Source organism: Acomys minous, assembly GCF_964271855.1.
Source record: "Acomys minous genome assembly, chromosome: 11".
Taxonomy (NCBI): Eukaryota; Metazoa; Chordata; class Mammalia; order Rodentia; family Muridae; genus Acomys; species Acomys minous.
Window position 1 is genome coordinate 75,225,633 of NC_140492.1, and position 18,853 is coordinate 75,244,485.

The 18,853-nt window shown below is 44.9% G+C and overlaps 1 protein-coding gene across 2 annotated transcripts; it reads left to right on the forward strand.

The window, feature by feature from the left end:
- Nucleotides 1–10,586: 10,586 nt before the first annotated feature.
- LOC311609295 (mitotic-spindle organizing protein 2) lies at nt 10,587–17,254 on the forward strand. Of its 2 annotated transcripts, none has more exons than XM_084802292.1 (4): nt 10,587–10,730; nt 11,066–11,241; nt 11,442–11,581; nt 16,981–17,254. In XM_084802292.1, exons 2-4 carry the CDS (start codon nt 11,075–11,077, stop codon nt 17,136–17,138), a joined length of 465 nt encoding a protein of 154 aa, XP_084658418.1. In that variant the 5' UTR covers nt 10,587–10,730; nt 11,066–11,074; the 3' UTR covers nt 17,139–17,254. The 2 variants fall into 2 exon arrangements, with proteins under 2 accessions (XP_084658418.1, XP_084658419.1); XM_084802293.1 differs by having other exon boundaries at nt 10,595–10,730; nt 10,899–11,241.
- Nucleotides 17,255–18,853: the final 1,599 nt, after the last annotated feature.

The window sequence follows — 18,853 nt, forward strand, 5'->3', positions numbered from 1 at the left end:
GAAACACACCACCATCCTGTTAGGACACAGGAAACACAATAGCACAGACGGATCCTGAGTTGGGGTGAAATGCCTGGGTGATCTGCCTAAAGCAAGCCTTGAAACCAAACTAGGGTTACTAAGAAGGGTTTGTAAATGGAAGAGTTAGATTCACTCTCCAGACAAAAAAATATAGCTGTCATGTCAGGGCAAGAGAATCTGTACCAGTTCCTCAACCCTCGAGAGTCCTGAGAAACATTCAGAGGAAATAGTGACTTTCTTTTTCTAACTGAATGTTGGGGGTTGGTCTGGTGCTCTGTGTACTCAGATGCTGAATTCTGGGTCTGCACATCTGGTTGCAGTCTGGATGTGGGCACTGTCAGATTCATTGATCAATGCTGTGTAAATTTCGCTCCCCAATTATCTCTGATTGGTTAGTAAAGTTGATGAGAGCCTATAGCTGGAGTAGAGAACAGGCAGGACTTCCGTTCCCAGACTAGGGGGTCTCAGGTAGGAGCCACGAGGTAGAGAGAAGGAGAAAGAGGTAGAGAAAGGATGTGGCCATAAGGACTGACCTGCTGGAGCAGAAGCAGTCCTAGCAGGATCAATACGGTAATCAGGGCATGCGGCTGGGAAGTAGCCAGACTAGCATAATTAGAATAGATCATATCTGCACAAGCCTGAAAGCTTGTTGAGCAAATCTATCAGTCCCTATGCCATTTATTTGGGAGTTAAAACAGGTAATTAGAAAAGGGCTCCCAAGTTATAACTACCATTTCAACGGAAAATAGTATATTTGATTATAATTTTCTCTTACCAGATTCTCCTCACTTCTCTACCTGCCCAAATCCCACATCCTCTGTTCCTCTCTCTCATTACAATACAAACATCTAACCATAATAATAAAATAAGATAAAAACATACAAAGTAAACCAGGACAAAACAAACAAGAAAATGAGCCAAAGACAAAGCATAAGAAACATACAGATGCACACACACACATTGGCACATAACAATCCCATGAGAACACAAGACTGGAGATCATACATACACAAAGGACCTCTAAGATAAATAACATACAAATAATAATAAGATGCCCTGACAAAGCACTGTGAGACAAAGAACCTCCAAAATGCCCCTGAGACTGTGTTGACCATCTACTCCTGGGCTTGGGATCTGTCCCCAACAGTGGTTGTATAACCATTGAGATAGAACCAACTTTTCATCAGTGAGTACTTATCAAGCGGAGAAAGCTTCTGGGCTAGGGATGTGGGCTTGTCTTGTCTTCCTTTCTCATCCTTGGGGCCCCATCTGGCCTTAACCATGCAGGCCCTTTGCATGATGTCACAGTCTCTGTGAGTTCATGTGTGCCTGGTCCTGCTGTGTTTAGAAATTGTTTCACAGTGTCCTCCATCTTCTCTGGATCTTATTCTCCTTCTGCCTCTTCTTCTTCTGCACAATTCTCTGAGCCCTACAGGGAGAAATTTGGTGGAGACATCCCATGTAGGCCTGAGTGTTCAAGGTTTTTCATTATCTGCACATTGATCCCATCCACTGCAAAAGGACGCTTCTGATGCCTGAGCAAGACACTGATCATGAGAGAGCAGAATGTCAGGAGTAATGTTATTGCTATGCTCCATTGGCAGAACAGTAGTTTTTGTTTTCCCTGGTCTATCTAGTGTCATCCACCCCTCTCCCAACTTCACTCCCCCCATACTGAAAAGGATGTTTTCCATCTTGTGGACTTGGCCTTAAATCCAATAGGACTGGTTTGCTATTGTTATTCCCACAAGCTTTGTGCCACCATTGCAGTAGTGCATTTGCAGGCAGGTCACCATCATAGATTGAAGAGTTAAAGCTGGGCTGGTGTTTGCCTTTTTCCTATGGTTAGCACACAGTACCTTCTAATACTATGAATACTAGTTTGTGACGATGAAGGCTCTAGGTTGTCACCAGATCAAGTTCTCTTTCTTCAGTGAATTCTGAAGTTCTTACTTTCAGAAATAGGGTCTTGCTGTTAGTCTGTAGAGAATGACTAGTTGCCTTGGCAATAGCTCAGAAAAAGAGAGCCTTCATTGTTGGGATAATGTTCTTGTAGACTGTGTACAGTTTACCCTGTTCATTCAAATGCCGATTTCTCTACCTCACTTTCTGGTTTGAATCCAGATATTGTATTGTGATGTTTAGTCTCAGTATCTCTGCCTCAAGTTTGTGTAAACATGTCACCATTTGTTCTCTGTATTGCCAATAAAAACCAACTAGCCAATGCTGAGCAAAAGCAGCAGTAACTATTTAGTCCAGTGAGGGCAGGAGAAAAAGCAGGAAGGACAGGAGGGACACAAGTGGAGAGGATCAGGAAGCACCAGAAGGAATAAGCCAGACATAGGATATGAGTAAAAAGCACATATAATGTGGCAAATCTGAATGGGAGGAAACGATACTAGCTTGGAGGTGTAGGATGGAGTAATTATTGCACAGCATTGTGCTCTAGACTACTTAAATAAACCTAGTCTCCTTGTGTGGTTATTTGGCTATAAAGTTAGGTAAGGAGTATCCAATAAATCAATATTAAATATTAATACTCATTCACTACTTCAAGGATATCAACATGCCTCAGCACATCAAGCTATAGTAGGACTAATTCGTCTTCTCCTCCTGTGGTTAGGTAAAACAACCCAGAAAGGGGAAAGGGATCCCAAAGAAGCCAACAGAGTCAGACACTGGACAGAGCTTATCACTGTTACATTCGTGCAGGGAGCCTAGGTGCCGGGTCCCAGCCCGTGGGAAAAATTGAATCAGGGTTCACCTGAAAGAGGGAGTGGGGAATGAAAGTAGGATACAGAGACGTGAGAAATAACGAATCAAGTCAGGAAATTTCTGATCAAGATTCCTCTTTAATGTGGACGAGTAAGACTTTATATAGTAAGGTCAATAGGATCTATTCTGATCCCTCTTCTCCCTAGCTCCCAAGGCAAGAAGAACACAATAGCCTGAATAGCTCTCTGTAAGAACTTCCTTAACCCTCCAGGTGTTTCTCAGTAGGGATTTCTCTACTTCTTTCAAAGGGAAATTGCCCAAGGATAGCCTGGAACACAAAGACCTCCTCCTGGAGATCAGTATCTGGAAGGTCACAGCTTGCAGCCTAAGCACGGAATTTCTGGCATGGCAGAATTTGGTATGGCGTCCCACACCTAGGTCAACTTCATGCAAGCTCTATGGTTGGTGGCTCAGTCTCTGTGGGCCCCTGTGCACCCAGGTTAGCTGCTTCTGTAGGTTTTCTTGTGGTGTCCTTGACCTCTCTAGCTCCTCCAATCCTCCTTCCCCCCTTTCCATAGAATTTCCCAAGCTCTGCCTAATGTTTGGCTGTGGGTCTCTGCATCTGTTTCCATCAGGTGCTGGGTGAAGCCTTTCAGATAACAGTTATGCTAGGCACCTGTCTGCAAGTATAGCAGAGCATCATGTTATAATTATAGTGTATTTTGTTGAATATATTGATATACTATATTATTATAGTATAAATGGTGGGTTCTCTCTCATAGCATGGGTCTCAAGCTGGGCCAGTCATTAGTTGGCCATTCCTACAAATTCTGCCCCATCTTTACCCCTGAACATCTTGTGGGCAGGAGAAACTGTGGGTCTGTTTTATGGCTGGGTTGGTGTCCCAGTCCCTCCATTGGATATCTTTTCTGGTTACAGGAAATGGGCATTTCAGGCTCTATATCCTCCGTTGCTAGGAGCTCACCCTTACGGATGCCTGGGTGTTTCCATCGTCTTGGATTCTAGTACAGCCCAGAGACCGCCCGCCATGATTCCAGTTGTCTCTCTGTCCTTCCCCCGCTTGATCCCTCCTCCTTCCCTCCCCAGCCCCTTTCCCACGCAGTTCCCTCCCTCTGTCCATTCACCTCCATCCATCCACCTGTGTAATGTGACGGCTAAGAAATGCAAACATACTTGCATGTTTCTCAAATTCCTTTGGAACCCAAATGGGTTAAACCAAAGTGCACTTAATAAAAATTAAATTATTAAAAAATTTTTCACCTAAAATTGTATTTGGTGCAGTCTGGAAATCTGTCTAGTCTACATTACATAATAAAAATTAGAACCTTCCAGCAGGTTTCCTCTTATTCCTGATGTTGTTCACATTTTTTGCTTCATTTACAGTATCTGCTGGATATAAACTTTCATGCTTATATAAACAAACTCAATTGTTTCTCTTTTAGGACCTCTGTGTTTATTTCTCAGGTACTTTCAAATATACTGCTACCCCATAGAGTCTTCCTGAGCTCACAATTAAAATTGTTCTAAGCCGGGCGTGGTGGCACACGAGCTGGGCATGGTGGCACACGCCTTTAATCCCAGCACTTGGGAGGCAGAGGCAGGCGGATCGCTGTGGGTTCGAGGCCAGCCTGGACTACAAAGTGAGTCCAGGATGGCCAAGGCTACACAGAGAAACCCTGTCTCGAAAAAAAAAAAAGGATCACACATAATAGCAGACAGCACTGAATTGTAACATGCTATGGATTGTCCTTGTCCTTCAGGATGACTTGTCTGCATAAAAGATTCTGTACAAATATTTAGTCACATGAATGGGGGATATTTTCGTTGGACTAATATAACTGATAAGTCCAAAAGCTATATAATATGGGCTGTAGCATATTTAAGCACTCTGCAGAAAGTTCTGATAGTAGAAAGTGATATAGTAGTATCAAGATGGAAAAGGGAATACTTGATGCATTGCTTACCTAAGTAAATATTATTGTACCTAGAATAATGCTATCTGTTGACAATGGTTTGGAAAATAACCTCTGGTTTCATTTGGCACATGGCAGTCAACAGGAATAGTCTTTTTGTATCAGAAGGGACCCATCTATTACTGGGATCTTGAAAATTTTTGTATTTGAGGGTTCTGGAGAGATGGCTCATCAGTTAAGAGCACTGGCTGTTCTTCCAGAGGTCTTGAGTTCAATTCCTAGCAACCACATGGTGGCTCACAACCACGTGTAATGGAATTTGATTCTCTCTTCTGGTGTACATGAAAACAGAGCACTTACATACATAAAATAAATAAATAAAACTTTCAAAAGAAGAAAATTCTATGTCCTTCCTAGGAATGTCATTACAACTGAATGCTAATAATGTTCCTGTTTCTTAAAATGTATTTGGCATAGGAGTAAGCATTAACAATATGAACAAATAATAAGAGAAAATACAGAATCCATAGGGCTTCCCCCTCAGATTGCTGTCAGTGTTGTTTTTCTTTCTTTTTCTTTTTTCTTTTTTTCCTTTTACACATTTTTTAAATTGAAAAATAAAATTCATATTACATATCATTTGCTATCCCATCCCATGCATCCTCCCATTCCTCTCTCCCTCCCACTTTCACCCCATTCCCCCCTGCCCCATAACTGTGACTGAGGGGGACCGCCTCCCCCTGAATATGATGCTAGGGTATCAAGTCTCTTCTTGGTAGTCTGCTATCCTTCCTCCAAATGCCATCCCCATCAAGGGGACATGGCCAAATATGGGGCACCAGAGTTTGTGTGACAGTCAGTCCCCAGTCTCCACTTAACTGTGGAGAATGTTCTGTCCCTTGGCTAGATCTGGGTAGGGGTTTGATGATGACTGCATGTATTGTCCTTGGTTGGTGCCTTAGATCGAGCAAAACCCCTGGGCCCAGATCTGCCCATCATAGTGTTCTTGTAGGTTTCTAGGACCCTGTGGATCCATCTATTTCCCTATCTCCTATATTTTTCTCACCTAGAGTCCCAATAGGATGTCCTCCCCTCCATCCCACTTTCCTGGTAAGTGAAGACTTTCACGAGACCTGCCCCTTGGGCTAGTGTCCAGTTATAAGTGAGTATATACCATTTGAGTCTCTCTGCTTCTGAATACTACTCAGCTATTAAAAACAAAGGATTGCCAAAATTTGTGGAGAAGTGGATTGAACTAGAAATGACCATAATGAGTGAGCTAACCCAGAGGCAGAGAGACTCAAATTGTTTTTCTATCATATTACTTATGTTCTGAATGTACTTATGTCCCTACTTAATGCAATTTCGCTACTATTCCCACCTTTCCCTCTGGTAAACAACTGCTTTTGGGATAGACTTTTTCATGTGAAAATGCTATTTATTCTGCCGTCCCTGCAAGTCATAAAGGCTTAAATGGAAGAGGATGCATTGCACCCATTTTGCTCAGTAAATCTTTAGTATCAATCCACAGAATTAAGTGAGATCTCCCCAACAATTGTGATAATTTTCTGCATCTATTAGATCCTGTTAGGGTTGCAGCCACAAGGGCTTTTTATTGCCTGTCACAGGTAAAGTTACTGGAATACAGAGAGGTCTCAAGAACAGCTTGTGTGATGTATTACATCAAAGGTATTAGCAGAAGCAACAAAGGCATGGGTGAATTGACAACCACAGTTTACAAACTAGAACAGTAGATGATTTGTTGCTCAAGCATAATCGTGGCTGTCAACAATTTCCCGGCATGTGTTGCTTTAATGTATCAGATTTTCCCTACACTAATGATAGTCAAATTAATGCTATACATAAAAAGACTTTAAAAAAAATCTCCCAAGTGACATTTGAATGGCTGTCTTGGCTATGGTGGCTTTCCCACTTCCTTGTTCTTCTGTTAGCTATTTTTATAATTCTCTTATGCTTGCCTATATTAATTAGACTTGCCATGGAGGCAATACATCTAACCATGGTGTCTATTACAGCCATTATTTTCTTCCTTAAAAAAACAAACAAACAAACAAACAAGAAATAGGAAAATGGAAGAAGCAAGCTTAGAATAAGCTTGAGATCAACCATGTTCATAGCAGACTTATTCATAACAGCCAGAACATGGAAACAGCCTAAATGCCCCTCAGTAGAAGAATGGATAAAGAAACTGTGGTACATTTACACTATGGAATACTACTAAGCTATTAAAAAGAAATAATTCAGCTGGGCGTGGTGGCGCACGCCTTTAATCTCAGCACTCGGGAGGCAGAGGCGGGCGGATCGCTGTGAGTTTGAGGCCAGCCTGGTCTACAAAGTGAGTCCAGGACAGCCAAGGCTACACAGAGAGACCCTGTCTCGAAAACACCAAAAAAAAAAAAAAAAAAAAAAAGAAAGAAAGAAATCCCGAAATTTGTGGACAAATGGATTGAACTAGAAATGATCATAATGAGTGAGCTAAGCCGGAAGCAGAGAGACTCAAATAGTATATACTCACTTATATCTGGACACTAGGCCAAGGGGTATGTCTCATGAAAGTCTTCACTTACCAGGAAAATGGGATAGTGGTAAGGACACCCTAAGGTGGGAGGAATATAGAAGATAGGGAAATAGATAGATCTAGAGGGTCCTAGAAACCTACAAGAAGAACACTATGATGGGCAGATCAGGGCCCAGGGGTTCTGCTCGATCTATGGCACCAACCAAGGACAATATGTGCAGTCATCATCAAACCCCTACCTGGATCTAGCCAAGGGACAGAACATTCTCCACAGTTAAGTGGAGACTGGGGACTGACTTTCACACGAACTCTGTTGCCCCTTATTTGGCCATGTCCTCTTGATGGGGATGGCACTCAGAGGAAGGATAGCAGACTACCAAGAAGAGACTTGATACCCTAGCATCATATTCAAAGGGAGGAGGTCCCCATCAGTCACAGTCATAGGGAAGGGGAATGGGGTAAAAGTGGGAGGGAGGGAGAAATGGGAGGATGCGCGGGATGGGATAGCAATTGAAATGTAATATGAATGATTTTTTTTTCAATAAAAAATTTAAAAAAAGAATAAGCTTGGGAGAAATCAGGATTGTCAGTCACACATGCTTTGGCAAGGTCACCTGGAATGCCAGGGTGAATGTGGATGACCCATCGCTATTCTATTAGGAGCCGGCCTCCACCTGACTGCCACCCCCACCTCCAATATCCTGAGAATCACTTAGGCCCTAATCCTGGTCTTTGTGTCTCAGCACAACCCGTCCCCTCAAAAGAGGCCTCGCCCTATCTCCTGGAATTCTCCACCAATGAAATCTATCCTTATGCTCCTCACTGATCCTGGTCACTAGACCGGAGTCCTGCTTATCAGTCATTCTCATTGGAAAGGCTGCAGGTGCTTTGCTACCTGGCTAAGGAATTTCTATGTAGCTATGCATAAAGCTTCCTTGTGATAACTGTCACATGAGAACCTCTCCTCAAAGTTTTACTCCACTAAAACGTCTAAGAAGAATACATTATGAGGTCAGACCTGGGAGATTTTGACACAGTGCCTGCAAAGGCAGCACTGACTGGAGTTTCATTCTTCATCTCTCAGCAGTCACCTCACCACTGGCCACGAGGCCTGAAGGGTACCCAACCCAGCAACTAGACACAATCACATTGAGTGGGGTAATTCAGACTCGGAAAGACAAACATCATATCTTCTTTCTCCTTGGAGACTCCTAGCTCCAGATTCTTACATGTGAGCACACCTCCTTGAGTAACTGCAGAAATCAGCAAAGAAAAGGGGGCTGCTGTCAGAACAGGGAGGCTGTGGGGTTATAGAAAGTGATAGCTTGCTTCCTCTGGCCTGCACCTTCCGGTGTGCTCAGCTACCTTCTACAGCCACTGGTCCACGTGTCTAAGACTAGCACCACCCACAGTGGCCCTCCTTCATTGTCAGCAATTAAGAAAATGCCTCACAGATATGACTGCAGACCAAACTGAGGTTTCTTCTTTTTGGTTAATATCTTGGTTTGCATTAAGCTGAGAAAAACTAGGCAGAATTGAGTGTATAAGTATGTGCTCAAGAATGTATAAAGATATGAGTGTGTGATGATGTGCCTGTTTGACCTTGTTTACATGTCTCTAAGCATTTCTGTGTGAGATTGTGTGTCTAAGGAATGGTGTGTTCATTTAACAGTGCAGGTGTGCGTCCACTCAATAGTGTGAGAATATATAATTACATGCAAAATGGGCACAGTTGTGAGTGTGCATGACAGTGTGAATATACGTGAGCCTCTGAGATTTTTAAGTGTGAGAGAATGCGTAACAATATGTGCCTTAGTTAGGGTTTCTATTCTTGTGATAAAACATCATGCCCAAAAATCAACTTGGGGAGGAAAGGGTTCGTTTTATAGGCTGTGATCCATCATTGGGGAAGTCAGGGCTTAAGCTCAAGGCAGGACCACAGATGCATGAGCTGGTACAGAGTCTGTGGAGAAGTGCTGCTCACTGGCTTGTTTCCCGTGGCTTGCTCATCCTGCTCTCTTATACCATCCAGAATGACCTGTCCACGTGTGGCACTGGCCAGTTAGCTAGGCATTCTGACGTCAACCAGCAATTAAAAAAAAAAAAGTAGCACAGGCTTGCCCACAGGCTAATCAGACGGGAGGCATTTTCTCAACTGAGGATTCTCTTCCCAAATGGCTCTTTTGTGTCATGTTGACAAAACACTGTCCAACATAATGTAAAAGTGTGTTGTGTGAGAGAGCAGAGAGATTTTGTATGAGCATGTTAATGTGTGTGAGCGTGTAAATGTTTGAGATTCTAAGTGTGTATTAGTACATGAGCTCTCAGCCTATACATTCTAGCCTTGTGATCCTTCCAGGAGTTGGGGTCATGTGTGAATAGGGGAGAATTATATGCAAATGGCTGGGTGGAGTGACTCCAGTGAGGGTCCAATGACCCAACCTTCCTTCTAAGAAGGATACTGGCCTTACAAACAGAAACAGCTGATCTCATAAAGATGACAGAAGTTTTGTTAGGAAGATTGTGCTGTGCCACACCTGAATTTGCTTCCTGTTTGTACTCTTGGGCACTTTTAGTAATAGGAGCTGGATTCTGGAGCTACCAACTCCACCCACAAAACGGATGCTCCACCTTGGGTGCAGGTGCCAGACTAGATGCCCACACACACCCTGTAATGTTTGTTCCTGAAGCCAAACTCATTCCCCACAGCCAGCACTGGTCCTTCACTGTCACCAGCAGCTTCCTGTCACCATGATCCTCACTTGTGACAGATGCCCCATTCAGCATGGAAAGCCATGTGTACAGCCTGGAGGGCCAGGGCTACAAGAACGACCCGGTGCTTCGTCCTGAGGTCTGGACCCCGGAGACTGACCAAAGGTCACCAAGTATAGGTGGAGTGTGAAGCAATGAAGACAAGCAAAACCAAGGAAGTTGTGTTCAGTTTAGAGAAGAAATGAGGAAAGCTGATTTTCAAATTGAAAATATTTTTTCATTCCCTATATCATGGTTTTCCCCTCCCTCGTCTCCTCCCAGAACCTCTCTACTGCCCCACCTACTCAACTACACGCCTCTTTCTCCTCCTCTCTAGCAAACAAACAGGCACATTAAAAAAACAAACAAACAACAACAAAACCCCAGAAAACTGGAAAATCAGAAATAAAACACGAGAAACATACACATGTAGAGATACACACACAAAACCCATGAACAGCCAAGCTGACGTGCTGAGTTTGTCTACCTATCTTCAGTAATAGACGCCCCTCACCCCTCACTCTCTACCCCCGCTCTACAGCCACACAACATGCAGTACCGTCATCGAGCTGCGCGTCATCAGGCCACGCCTCTACCACCAAGGAACGGCGCCTGCGCAAAGCAAACGCCTTGGAGCGGCAGGACACGAAAGCGCGTGCGTAGTGACCGCTGTGTCGGCGCCCTTTTGCGCCTGAACTTATGCGTACTAGCGGGAAGGAGTGCGTGAGCACATGAAAGCAAAAGCTGTTTAGGGACCCTCAGCGGAACAGGTAATTACATGTAACAGGCATTTACCAAGTACCCAGTATATTCCAGGCACTGTTCTGCGTGCTGCTACCTAAGCCAGCGGTCTATTAGGGGTCTGATCGTCAGGCGGTGGACCGCTTCCCACCGCACCATCCCCATGCCTAATACACGGCCCTGACTTGGCACACTAGGCGTTCAGAACAAGTCACGCAATCCACCATGTAAAGGCCTCCGGGGACCCTTGCCCTCTGTGCCGGAGCTGCTGGCTAAGATCTGCTGGGACCCTGCGTGGAAACGAGTGCAGTAGTAGGCGCCGTGGAGTCCCCTGGCGGCTGGACCAAACAGGTCACCTTTTCAGGCTACCCAGATGGCGGCAGCGGGTAGTGGAGCTGGACTCGCCGCATCCACCGGGCTGGAGGCGGCGACACTGCAGAAACTAGCACTTCGGCGGAAGAAGGTGCTGGGCGCCGAGGAGATGGAGCTGTACGAGCTTGCGCAGGCTGCGGGCGCCGCCATCGACCCTGATGTGTTCAAGTGAGAAGGCGAGGGTCGGGACTCACACTCCCTGCAGATAATGCCTGCTTCAGGACCCCTTTTGACCTGCATCTGTTCCTCCGAACAGCTCCACTTCTCTGTATGAGTTTTCAGGGGCCGTGGCCCCGTTCTCCCTACTCACGGAGCAGGTCCGCCCTGCAGCTCGCAGGATTCGCTAAGCACAGTGTTTGTTTTCCCAGGATCCTGGTAGACTTGCTGAATTTGAACGTGGCTCCCCTCGCCGTCTTCCAAATGCTGAAGTCCATGTGTGCTGGGCAGCGACTAGCAAGCGATCCCCAGGACTCAGTGCCCATATCTCTGTCCACATCGGAGACTCGAGGTTAGAAATGGGCCGGCTATTTCCAGTCAAGGGTGGCAGGGATGGGGGACGGGGGTGGGGGGCTGGGGATGGGCAGAGAACCCCTCCGCCCACCCCCACCCCCCCGGGCTGGCTTGGCTCAGAGTGGCTCAGCCTGTTCTTGGGCCTCCTCCCTTCCCACCTCCTTCTCATGCTTCATTCCACAGGTACTGGCTAAACATGGCTTTGGTCTCCATCGACCCAACAATCAGAGGCTCAGGGCAGGCGACTCCTTACCTACCCTTCCCAGGCCCAGCCCTAGCTCCTCTTCATGTCAGGCCAGACCCGCACACCTCCCATCTGGGGATTTGTTTTGGGTTGCAGGGACCGGAACCATCTGACTGTCTTGGCACATAGAGTAGAGGTCTGACAGAAATACTAGCCCAGTGCGCTGGTGGGAAGGGCTCCCCTTCTCTTGTGGCCATAGCACAGGGACTGGGTATAATAAGCAGATGGTAGTAACCGGAGTGAGGGATCTCCGGCCCTTGAACCTACCCGTCCCATCTGTTGCATCTTTTCTCTTTGGCTGTTGGAACCCTCTGCAATACAGCGTGTCTTCCCAGGCAAGTGCATGGAGGTAAAGTTCTGCTTCACTGCCTGGAAGCACAGGAACAGCCTGGAAGGCTGGGGTGGCCAGGCCTGGGGACCCACACATACTCACTGCCCTACCCTCTTTCTGCTCAATTTGTATCTCTCTGTCCTCTATGGCCTTCCTTTCTCTGTTAGGAACAGAAGCAAGGCCATCATTTTCCTCAGGCCTGCAGCCTCTCCAGTTCTACTCTGGCCCAGCTGCCACGCACCTGCCTCTCTGTCCCCACCCCTCACTCTGTGGCCCAGCTGCCACGCACCTGCCTCTCTGTCCCCACCCCTCACTCTGTGGCCCAGCTGCCACACACCTGCCTCTGTCCCCACCCCTCACTCTGGTTCTCTTGCTCATTTCACCAGCATTTTTATTGTCCTATCTCTGGGTCTGATGTTGATGTGTGCTCTTCAACTGGAAATTGCCATTGTGCCCACAAGGCCAGGGCAGCTTCGAGGTACATGAGCAGGGCATTGTAGCCGTCCCAGCAATGCGACTCAGAACTCAGCTCACCAAAGACACAGTATTTTCAGAATGTACAAATGGACTGCTGCTCCAGGTTAAGATCAACACTTGCACATTTTTAAGATCCCTGACCCAGGCAGAGGATGTAAGGCAGGGCAAAGACAAGGCATCATGGTAAACTTTTGGGACCCTGGCCTTTGCCTCTTCAGACTGTTCCTTGCCTGAATGTAAAGTATGAAATAGGGAACATGTAGAAGAATGTTAATTCAGAACATGGCTGTTCTGGCAAGAGATCACATCCAAAGATGGTGTAGGTCTGTGTGATCCAGCTGGAATACAAACATGCCTTTAATCCAGGAGACAGAGGCAAACAGATCCGAGTTCAAGGCCGGCCTGGTATAGAGCAAGTATCAGGTGTAAAGTTAGTTTGTAGAAGGAAGCACCCATGTTTGAAAGTGACATCTAATTGAGTGGCAGAAAAGGTGACCAATCAGAGGAGATTTGACAGAATAGGATCTACCAACTCTCACAGGAAGAGAGAGGAAAGGGAAACTACTTAATAGGCATATTTCCTTGAACCTCACGTTAATTCCATACCCTGATTTCCAATAGTGTCTTCTGTCCTCCCTGTCTCAGGAGCGCGTTGTAGCCCTTCAATATGTAAAGTTCTCTAGGCTCTGGGTCAACAAACCTTGTCCTTAGTGCATCTTTTTTTTGAAATCCTATCTGGCCTCACCACAGTCTGGTGTGCAGTAGTCCCTTCCTGAAACTCCTCTGTTGCCTCTTTTGGGGCAACTCCAGCCTTGGCTCAGCTCTGAGACACTAGTTCTTCCATGGTTTTGTCACACAGACAACAATGGCAAATTTTACTGTTGAAGAGAAGATGAACGTGTTTAAAGGCCCATGAGGTCATTTCCAGTTCACCATTTGTCACCTGGGTTGGCTGCTGGTCAGCCAGGGATGGTCATTCTCACCTCACTCTTGAAATACTGGGCCCCTCTGAGGGTGATTTCAGTGCTCAGAGGTTTAGCCTCTATAGGCCCAAGGCTTTAGTATTTCAGGTTATACCAGGGACATGGGAAATCAACAGCTTCTTTGAAACTGTCAGAAACTGTTTTCAGACCTTGGTTGTGTACTTCTGCTCGTGTGGCCTGATGAATGGAGGCGTGATAATGACTCAAGTATGCATGTCCATGGCCTTGAGGCCAGCCTGCCATCTGTTTAGGGGAAGATCACAACTCCCTAGGACAGAGTAGCTTGAGTCACCTTTCCTAATGGGTCAGTAAGAGTGATGGTGAGGAACCGTGAATCCTGCCTCTGAGGGAAACCGTCAAATATTGGCTGCTTAGTCAAAGCATATGCTACATTCTGGAGAACATGTCCTGGCTCTCCAGGACACTGCTGCCTAGCAGGTGCTGTTTGTGTGTCATTCCACTTTGTGTCAAGCCAGCTGCTTTGGTAGGTGAGGTACCATGGTAAGATGAGGATCCCATGAACACTGGTCCACTGTCAGACTTGTGTGGCTGGAAAGTGAGTTCATCAGAGTCCATGTCAATTCTGAATCAGTATCCAACAGACCCCAAAAATCTGATTGTTCCTTTTCCCACAGTTTACGATTACTCTTATGAAAGGCCTGGGATCCCTCTGGGGAAGATGGGAGAAAGACTAACAGTGAAACTCTCATGGATTTACGCAAAGTCCTTCCTCAGTCCACCTGACCTCTCCTTCATTCAGAGAGTTCCTGGTCTGCCAACTAACTGGCTCATTTGGGAGTTGCTTTAGGGTGCTGAGACTCTGTATGGCTGCAATCCACTGTAGCCTTTCTCTCATTTGCCATTTTCCTGCTTATACAAATCAAATGCAGTGGGCTTCATATCTATTTCATTCCCAGAAACACCATGGTTGATTAGCCAGTGCTAAGGTGCGTAGGCATCACACAGTGATAAATAGCTGTCTGTGCTGCCCACTACAGGTCAGGCCATTATGGATGGTTTTATTTTATTTTATTTTATTTTTTATGTGCTGCCCATGACCTCACCTGTACCTGGAGCAGGTAAAACCACCACATTTTAATTCAGCTGAGCAACCCTAAGGCGTGGCACAAAGAACAGCAAGAGCTAAGCTCTTTACTTGGGCTGGTGCCCTCTCATGATTTTGTGTCTTAGAGCATCACTGAAGGGCCTCCCCATTGGGAAGAAATGTGAGAATTCGGATTTACACAGTGTAACCCCTGTAACATTGCAATTTCTCTGAGCCTTAAAAATCTCCTCATCAACACTTAGCCAAGGGCTATCAGGCTCCTTTTCAGTAGGCCATATCTTTCTTAAACTATGGGAGTGTTTGTGTAAAGCCTAGATGCTGCTCTCAGCGGACTCACGTCAATAAACTCAACCTGATCTAGTTTTATGTTCCTTCCCCCATTAATTTCCATCCTTAAACTCCATCTCTACACAGAGTCCCTAGACTTTTGCTAGAGTGAATAACCAGAGCTTACTGAGCTCTTTGGTGGTATAACACACCTCGTCACTGATTACACTTCCTGTGGCCCCTCTAGGAGGCTGGGCTTCTAAGTACCCAGGTCCCGGAGGACATCAGTATTGTGTTGCCTGGCATCTCCCTTCGGGACGGTCCCTGCTGACTCCTTAAAGGCGGTACTGCAGGAGCTGGGGTGGGGGTGTGGAGAGACCACTTCCGCAGATGGATAAACCATTCAGAATCTAAGGGTTCATTGTCGCGTCCTTGGAACGACGCAGACACACAGGATCCTTCCCAAATGCGCTTTATTGGGAGCGCCCTTTGAAGACAAAAGACTGCCCGGGGGCCCGTGTTTAAGTACCGTCTTTGTGTGGCATATCGATGCCTCATGGGTTGCGGCTAGATGCTTCATTAGCAAATAGGAATGGATTGGTTAATAACCGCCATCCACGATAGCTCATTAGCATATCCCCGTTTGGGAGGGGCATCCTGGGCTGGCTCTGGTTCTAGCGCATGCGCAGGAGCAACTATTTTACGCACAGCGAATTCTTGGTCGTCACCATTAATGGGTGCGGCCGTGCCTTACAGTTTATAGTCCTCAGCCTCAGTGGGATCTTCGCACACATTTGTACCCTCACTTACAGGTTTCCACTCCTTACCAACCACTGTCCTTTAACTCCAGCACCTTCTGAGACTGGAACTGAATTTTCTTTGTAACGCAGCCCATTATATAATGAAGGCTCGGATCTGGTATTTTGCAACTTGAACTCTGTGGTTGCTAAAGAGAGGGTTGGTTCTCTTCCAGGGACAACTTAGAAACCTCTAGACTATATCAGTTAATCCAGAGATGCTAGAGGCAATGAGCCAGCATCATTATTTCCCTGTTTTTCCACAAATTGTCAAAAGTTTTATGTATAGAGTCACTACAAATTGATTTCCAATTACACGTGTTTCTCAGGATAATCAGATGCATAAGCTGTTTAAATAGTACACACCATAGATTTTTAGTGTTTTCCATGCTACTAGCAGAACCTTCATTAACTCTAGCTGTTGGTGACTTGGAAAACCTGTTCCAGACTTTATCCTTAAAATTCTATTTTATATATCCTATATATAAAAGTTTGTATATTCCATATACAAAATCCATATATATATTCTATATATTTTTTAAGAATATATTTACTCTTAAAATTCTATTTCTCTAGATCCACTCCTGGTACTACAGTCTTTATTATTCAGCATTCTTTAAAGAAAAAAAAACTTATTGAATGAAAATATATTTTAAAATACTACATTTCACTATATATTAAATGTATTCAAAAGGGATTCATTAGAGTGGCTGACAGGCTGAAGTCAGTGATACAGTCCAACAGAAAGTACAAGAATCAAGTAGTTGTTCAGTCTACAAGATTGGATGTCTCAGCATTTCCAGCCTGGCTCTGGATTCCTACACAGATCTTGGTCCTCAGTTTATGTTGGAATCCCAAAGAAGTAGATCCTCATATTAGCAAAGGGATGCCTGAGCAAGAGGACAGATGAACCAGGGAGAGTGAGAACAAGCAAGCAAAAGGCAGACATCTTGCTTCCTTGTCCTTTCATGTGGGCTGCCACCAGAAGATGTGACCCAGAGTTAGTATTGGTTTTCCCACATCAAATGGTCTAATTAGGAATAATCAATTACCTGTGTGCCAGCATCTTAGGTTTTCCCAGATTACAGATGTAGTCTCCCAAGCACATATTTGCAGCTGGCACAGGTGGATACAGCAAATGGATGGGCATGTTTCTCAGGAAGCAAAGTAGTGAGTGTGCTGCAGCTGGACTCTGCCCCCATCCTAATTATTGGGTTCTATATTTTTTTCAGGAAGAAACAGAAGTGGCCCCACTCTTGGCAATGTACCCATAGTGGCAGAACGTGGAAGCCGTGAAAGACCCATCCAGAGAATGCCACGCCAGCCCAGTGCGACTAGGCTGCCCAAGGTTGGGGGAGCTGGGAAAAGTAACTCCCGAAGCAGCCCATAGCGTTGAACAGAGACTGCACCTGGCACACAGTCCAGATGCTGTCCACCTCTGCACGTCCTTACACTGTCTCTACTTGCTGCATTTTGATAGTATTAAAGCATGGAGATTTCGAGCAAGTTCTGTGTGCAGTCCTGGTTCTTCTACAGCCAAACTAACCAGGAGACATAACAGAGATGTTTGCCTTTTCGTATCTTAGTTGGTATGTAAGAAAATGGGTATATTGATTTGTCTTCTTATAAACAAGTCAGCATGCTTTCCAAAATGTAAAAAGTTCCCTACAAGATCAACCCATCACAGTGCTGGTAGGCAGGGGTGCCAGTGTGATCACCTGGTGAACCCAGGCAAGGCTGGTTGTCACCCTCTGGATCATGCATGTTATGGAGACTTCAATAAATGCCTTTACACCATGCTGTGGGCCATCTCAGTTGGGTATAGGTCCTTGGGAACAACAGTTCTTGAAGTGTCGGTGGGCAAAGATAGGCGAGTGACAAACAGAGACAAACTAGGGGTAGTGTGTGCATCTGAGTGTATTTTGCAGACTAGCAAGCTAGGTTTTTATACATTTTTTGAAATGGGGGTGTTTTCCATGGTTGCATTTTTTAAAAATACAATTTAAAATACAGGAAGCAGAGTAATAATGTTGTCATCAATCCTGAATCACTATTCTTAAGTCATTAGCTTGGCATCAGTATGTATGTGCCCTCTTTATCAAGGGTCCATGTTCTTTCATTATGTCAAACATCTTTAAGTCAAGACAGTTGGTTTTTTTTTAAGCTCTTCCGTCACTATCTGGAGCTTTCTTAAACACTTTATTTGTAAGTCTATAATATAAACTATGATTAATCTTTAGCCATGTTTTTATTAACAAGTAGAAAGGAACTTTGTGGTAAAACCGCCTGAATGACCCTTGACTGCAGTCCCAAGTTAGGGCGTCTCCTAGCAACAGAGTTACGTTTGAAAAGTTCTGATAAGAAAGTAAAAACAAAGACAAAACATTTCAAAACAAATGAGAAAAAAAAGAAAAGGAGAGGAGCTGCAATTAGTTACGTCTGGCAGGCACATCAGACCCATTTTAGGAGGTTCTCCTTTGAGAGCCTCAATTTTAGTTAAAAAAAAAAAAAAAAGAAAGAAAGAAAATCTTCAAATATCTCAAACAAAAATTAATCAGGGAAACAAGAAAATTTTAAGTTCTAGGCAGTTAACTATATTTTCTAGGCTAGTTTAGAAAACTATCAACTTTTTACTTCTACCTCTTTAACTGGCCCCATGTCTGTAGCCATCTCTGCTCTGTAGGAGTCAAGCCCACAGATAACTAGGAGCAGTGTCTGTAAAATTATCTGGCTCAAGGACATTGTAGCCCTAGGTTTGCTTAGCTAGTTTGATCTAAGCTGGAAACTCCCAGCTGTAAATGTCTAGTTCCAACGACAAAACTAGTTTAACTCTCCTTTTTGAGAATCTGAAAAATTTTTAGAAATATCTCTCAAGTAAAAATTAAGCAAAGAAACAAGAACATTATGAACACCTTGTAGCTAAGGAGTTTGGAATTAATGCCATTCCCTAGACCAACTTGGAAAATTGTTAAGTCTCTTACAAGCAAAAATTAAACACAAAAATTCTAAGTTTAAGGCAATAAACTCTATTCCTTAGACCATATTTCTCCGACCAGCCACTCTTACATAGCCATCTCTGTTCTGTAAGAATTGAGCCCCATCGGC

Coding starts and splice junctions, on each gene's coding strand:
- LOC311609295 (XM_084802292.1), top strand. CDS start 11,075: ATGGCGGCAGCGGGTAGTGGAGCTGGACTCGCCGCATCCACCGGGCTG. Junction 11,242..11,441: donor ATCGACCCTGATGTGTTCAA/GTGAGAAGGCGA, acceptor TTGTTTTCCCAG/GATCCTGGTAGACTTGCTGA. Junction 11,582..16,980: donor GTCCACATCGGAGACTCGAG/GTTAGAAATGGG, acceptor TATTTTTTTCAG/GAAGAAACAGAAGTGGCCCC.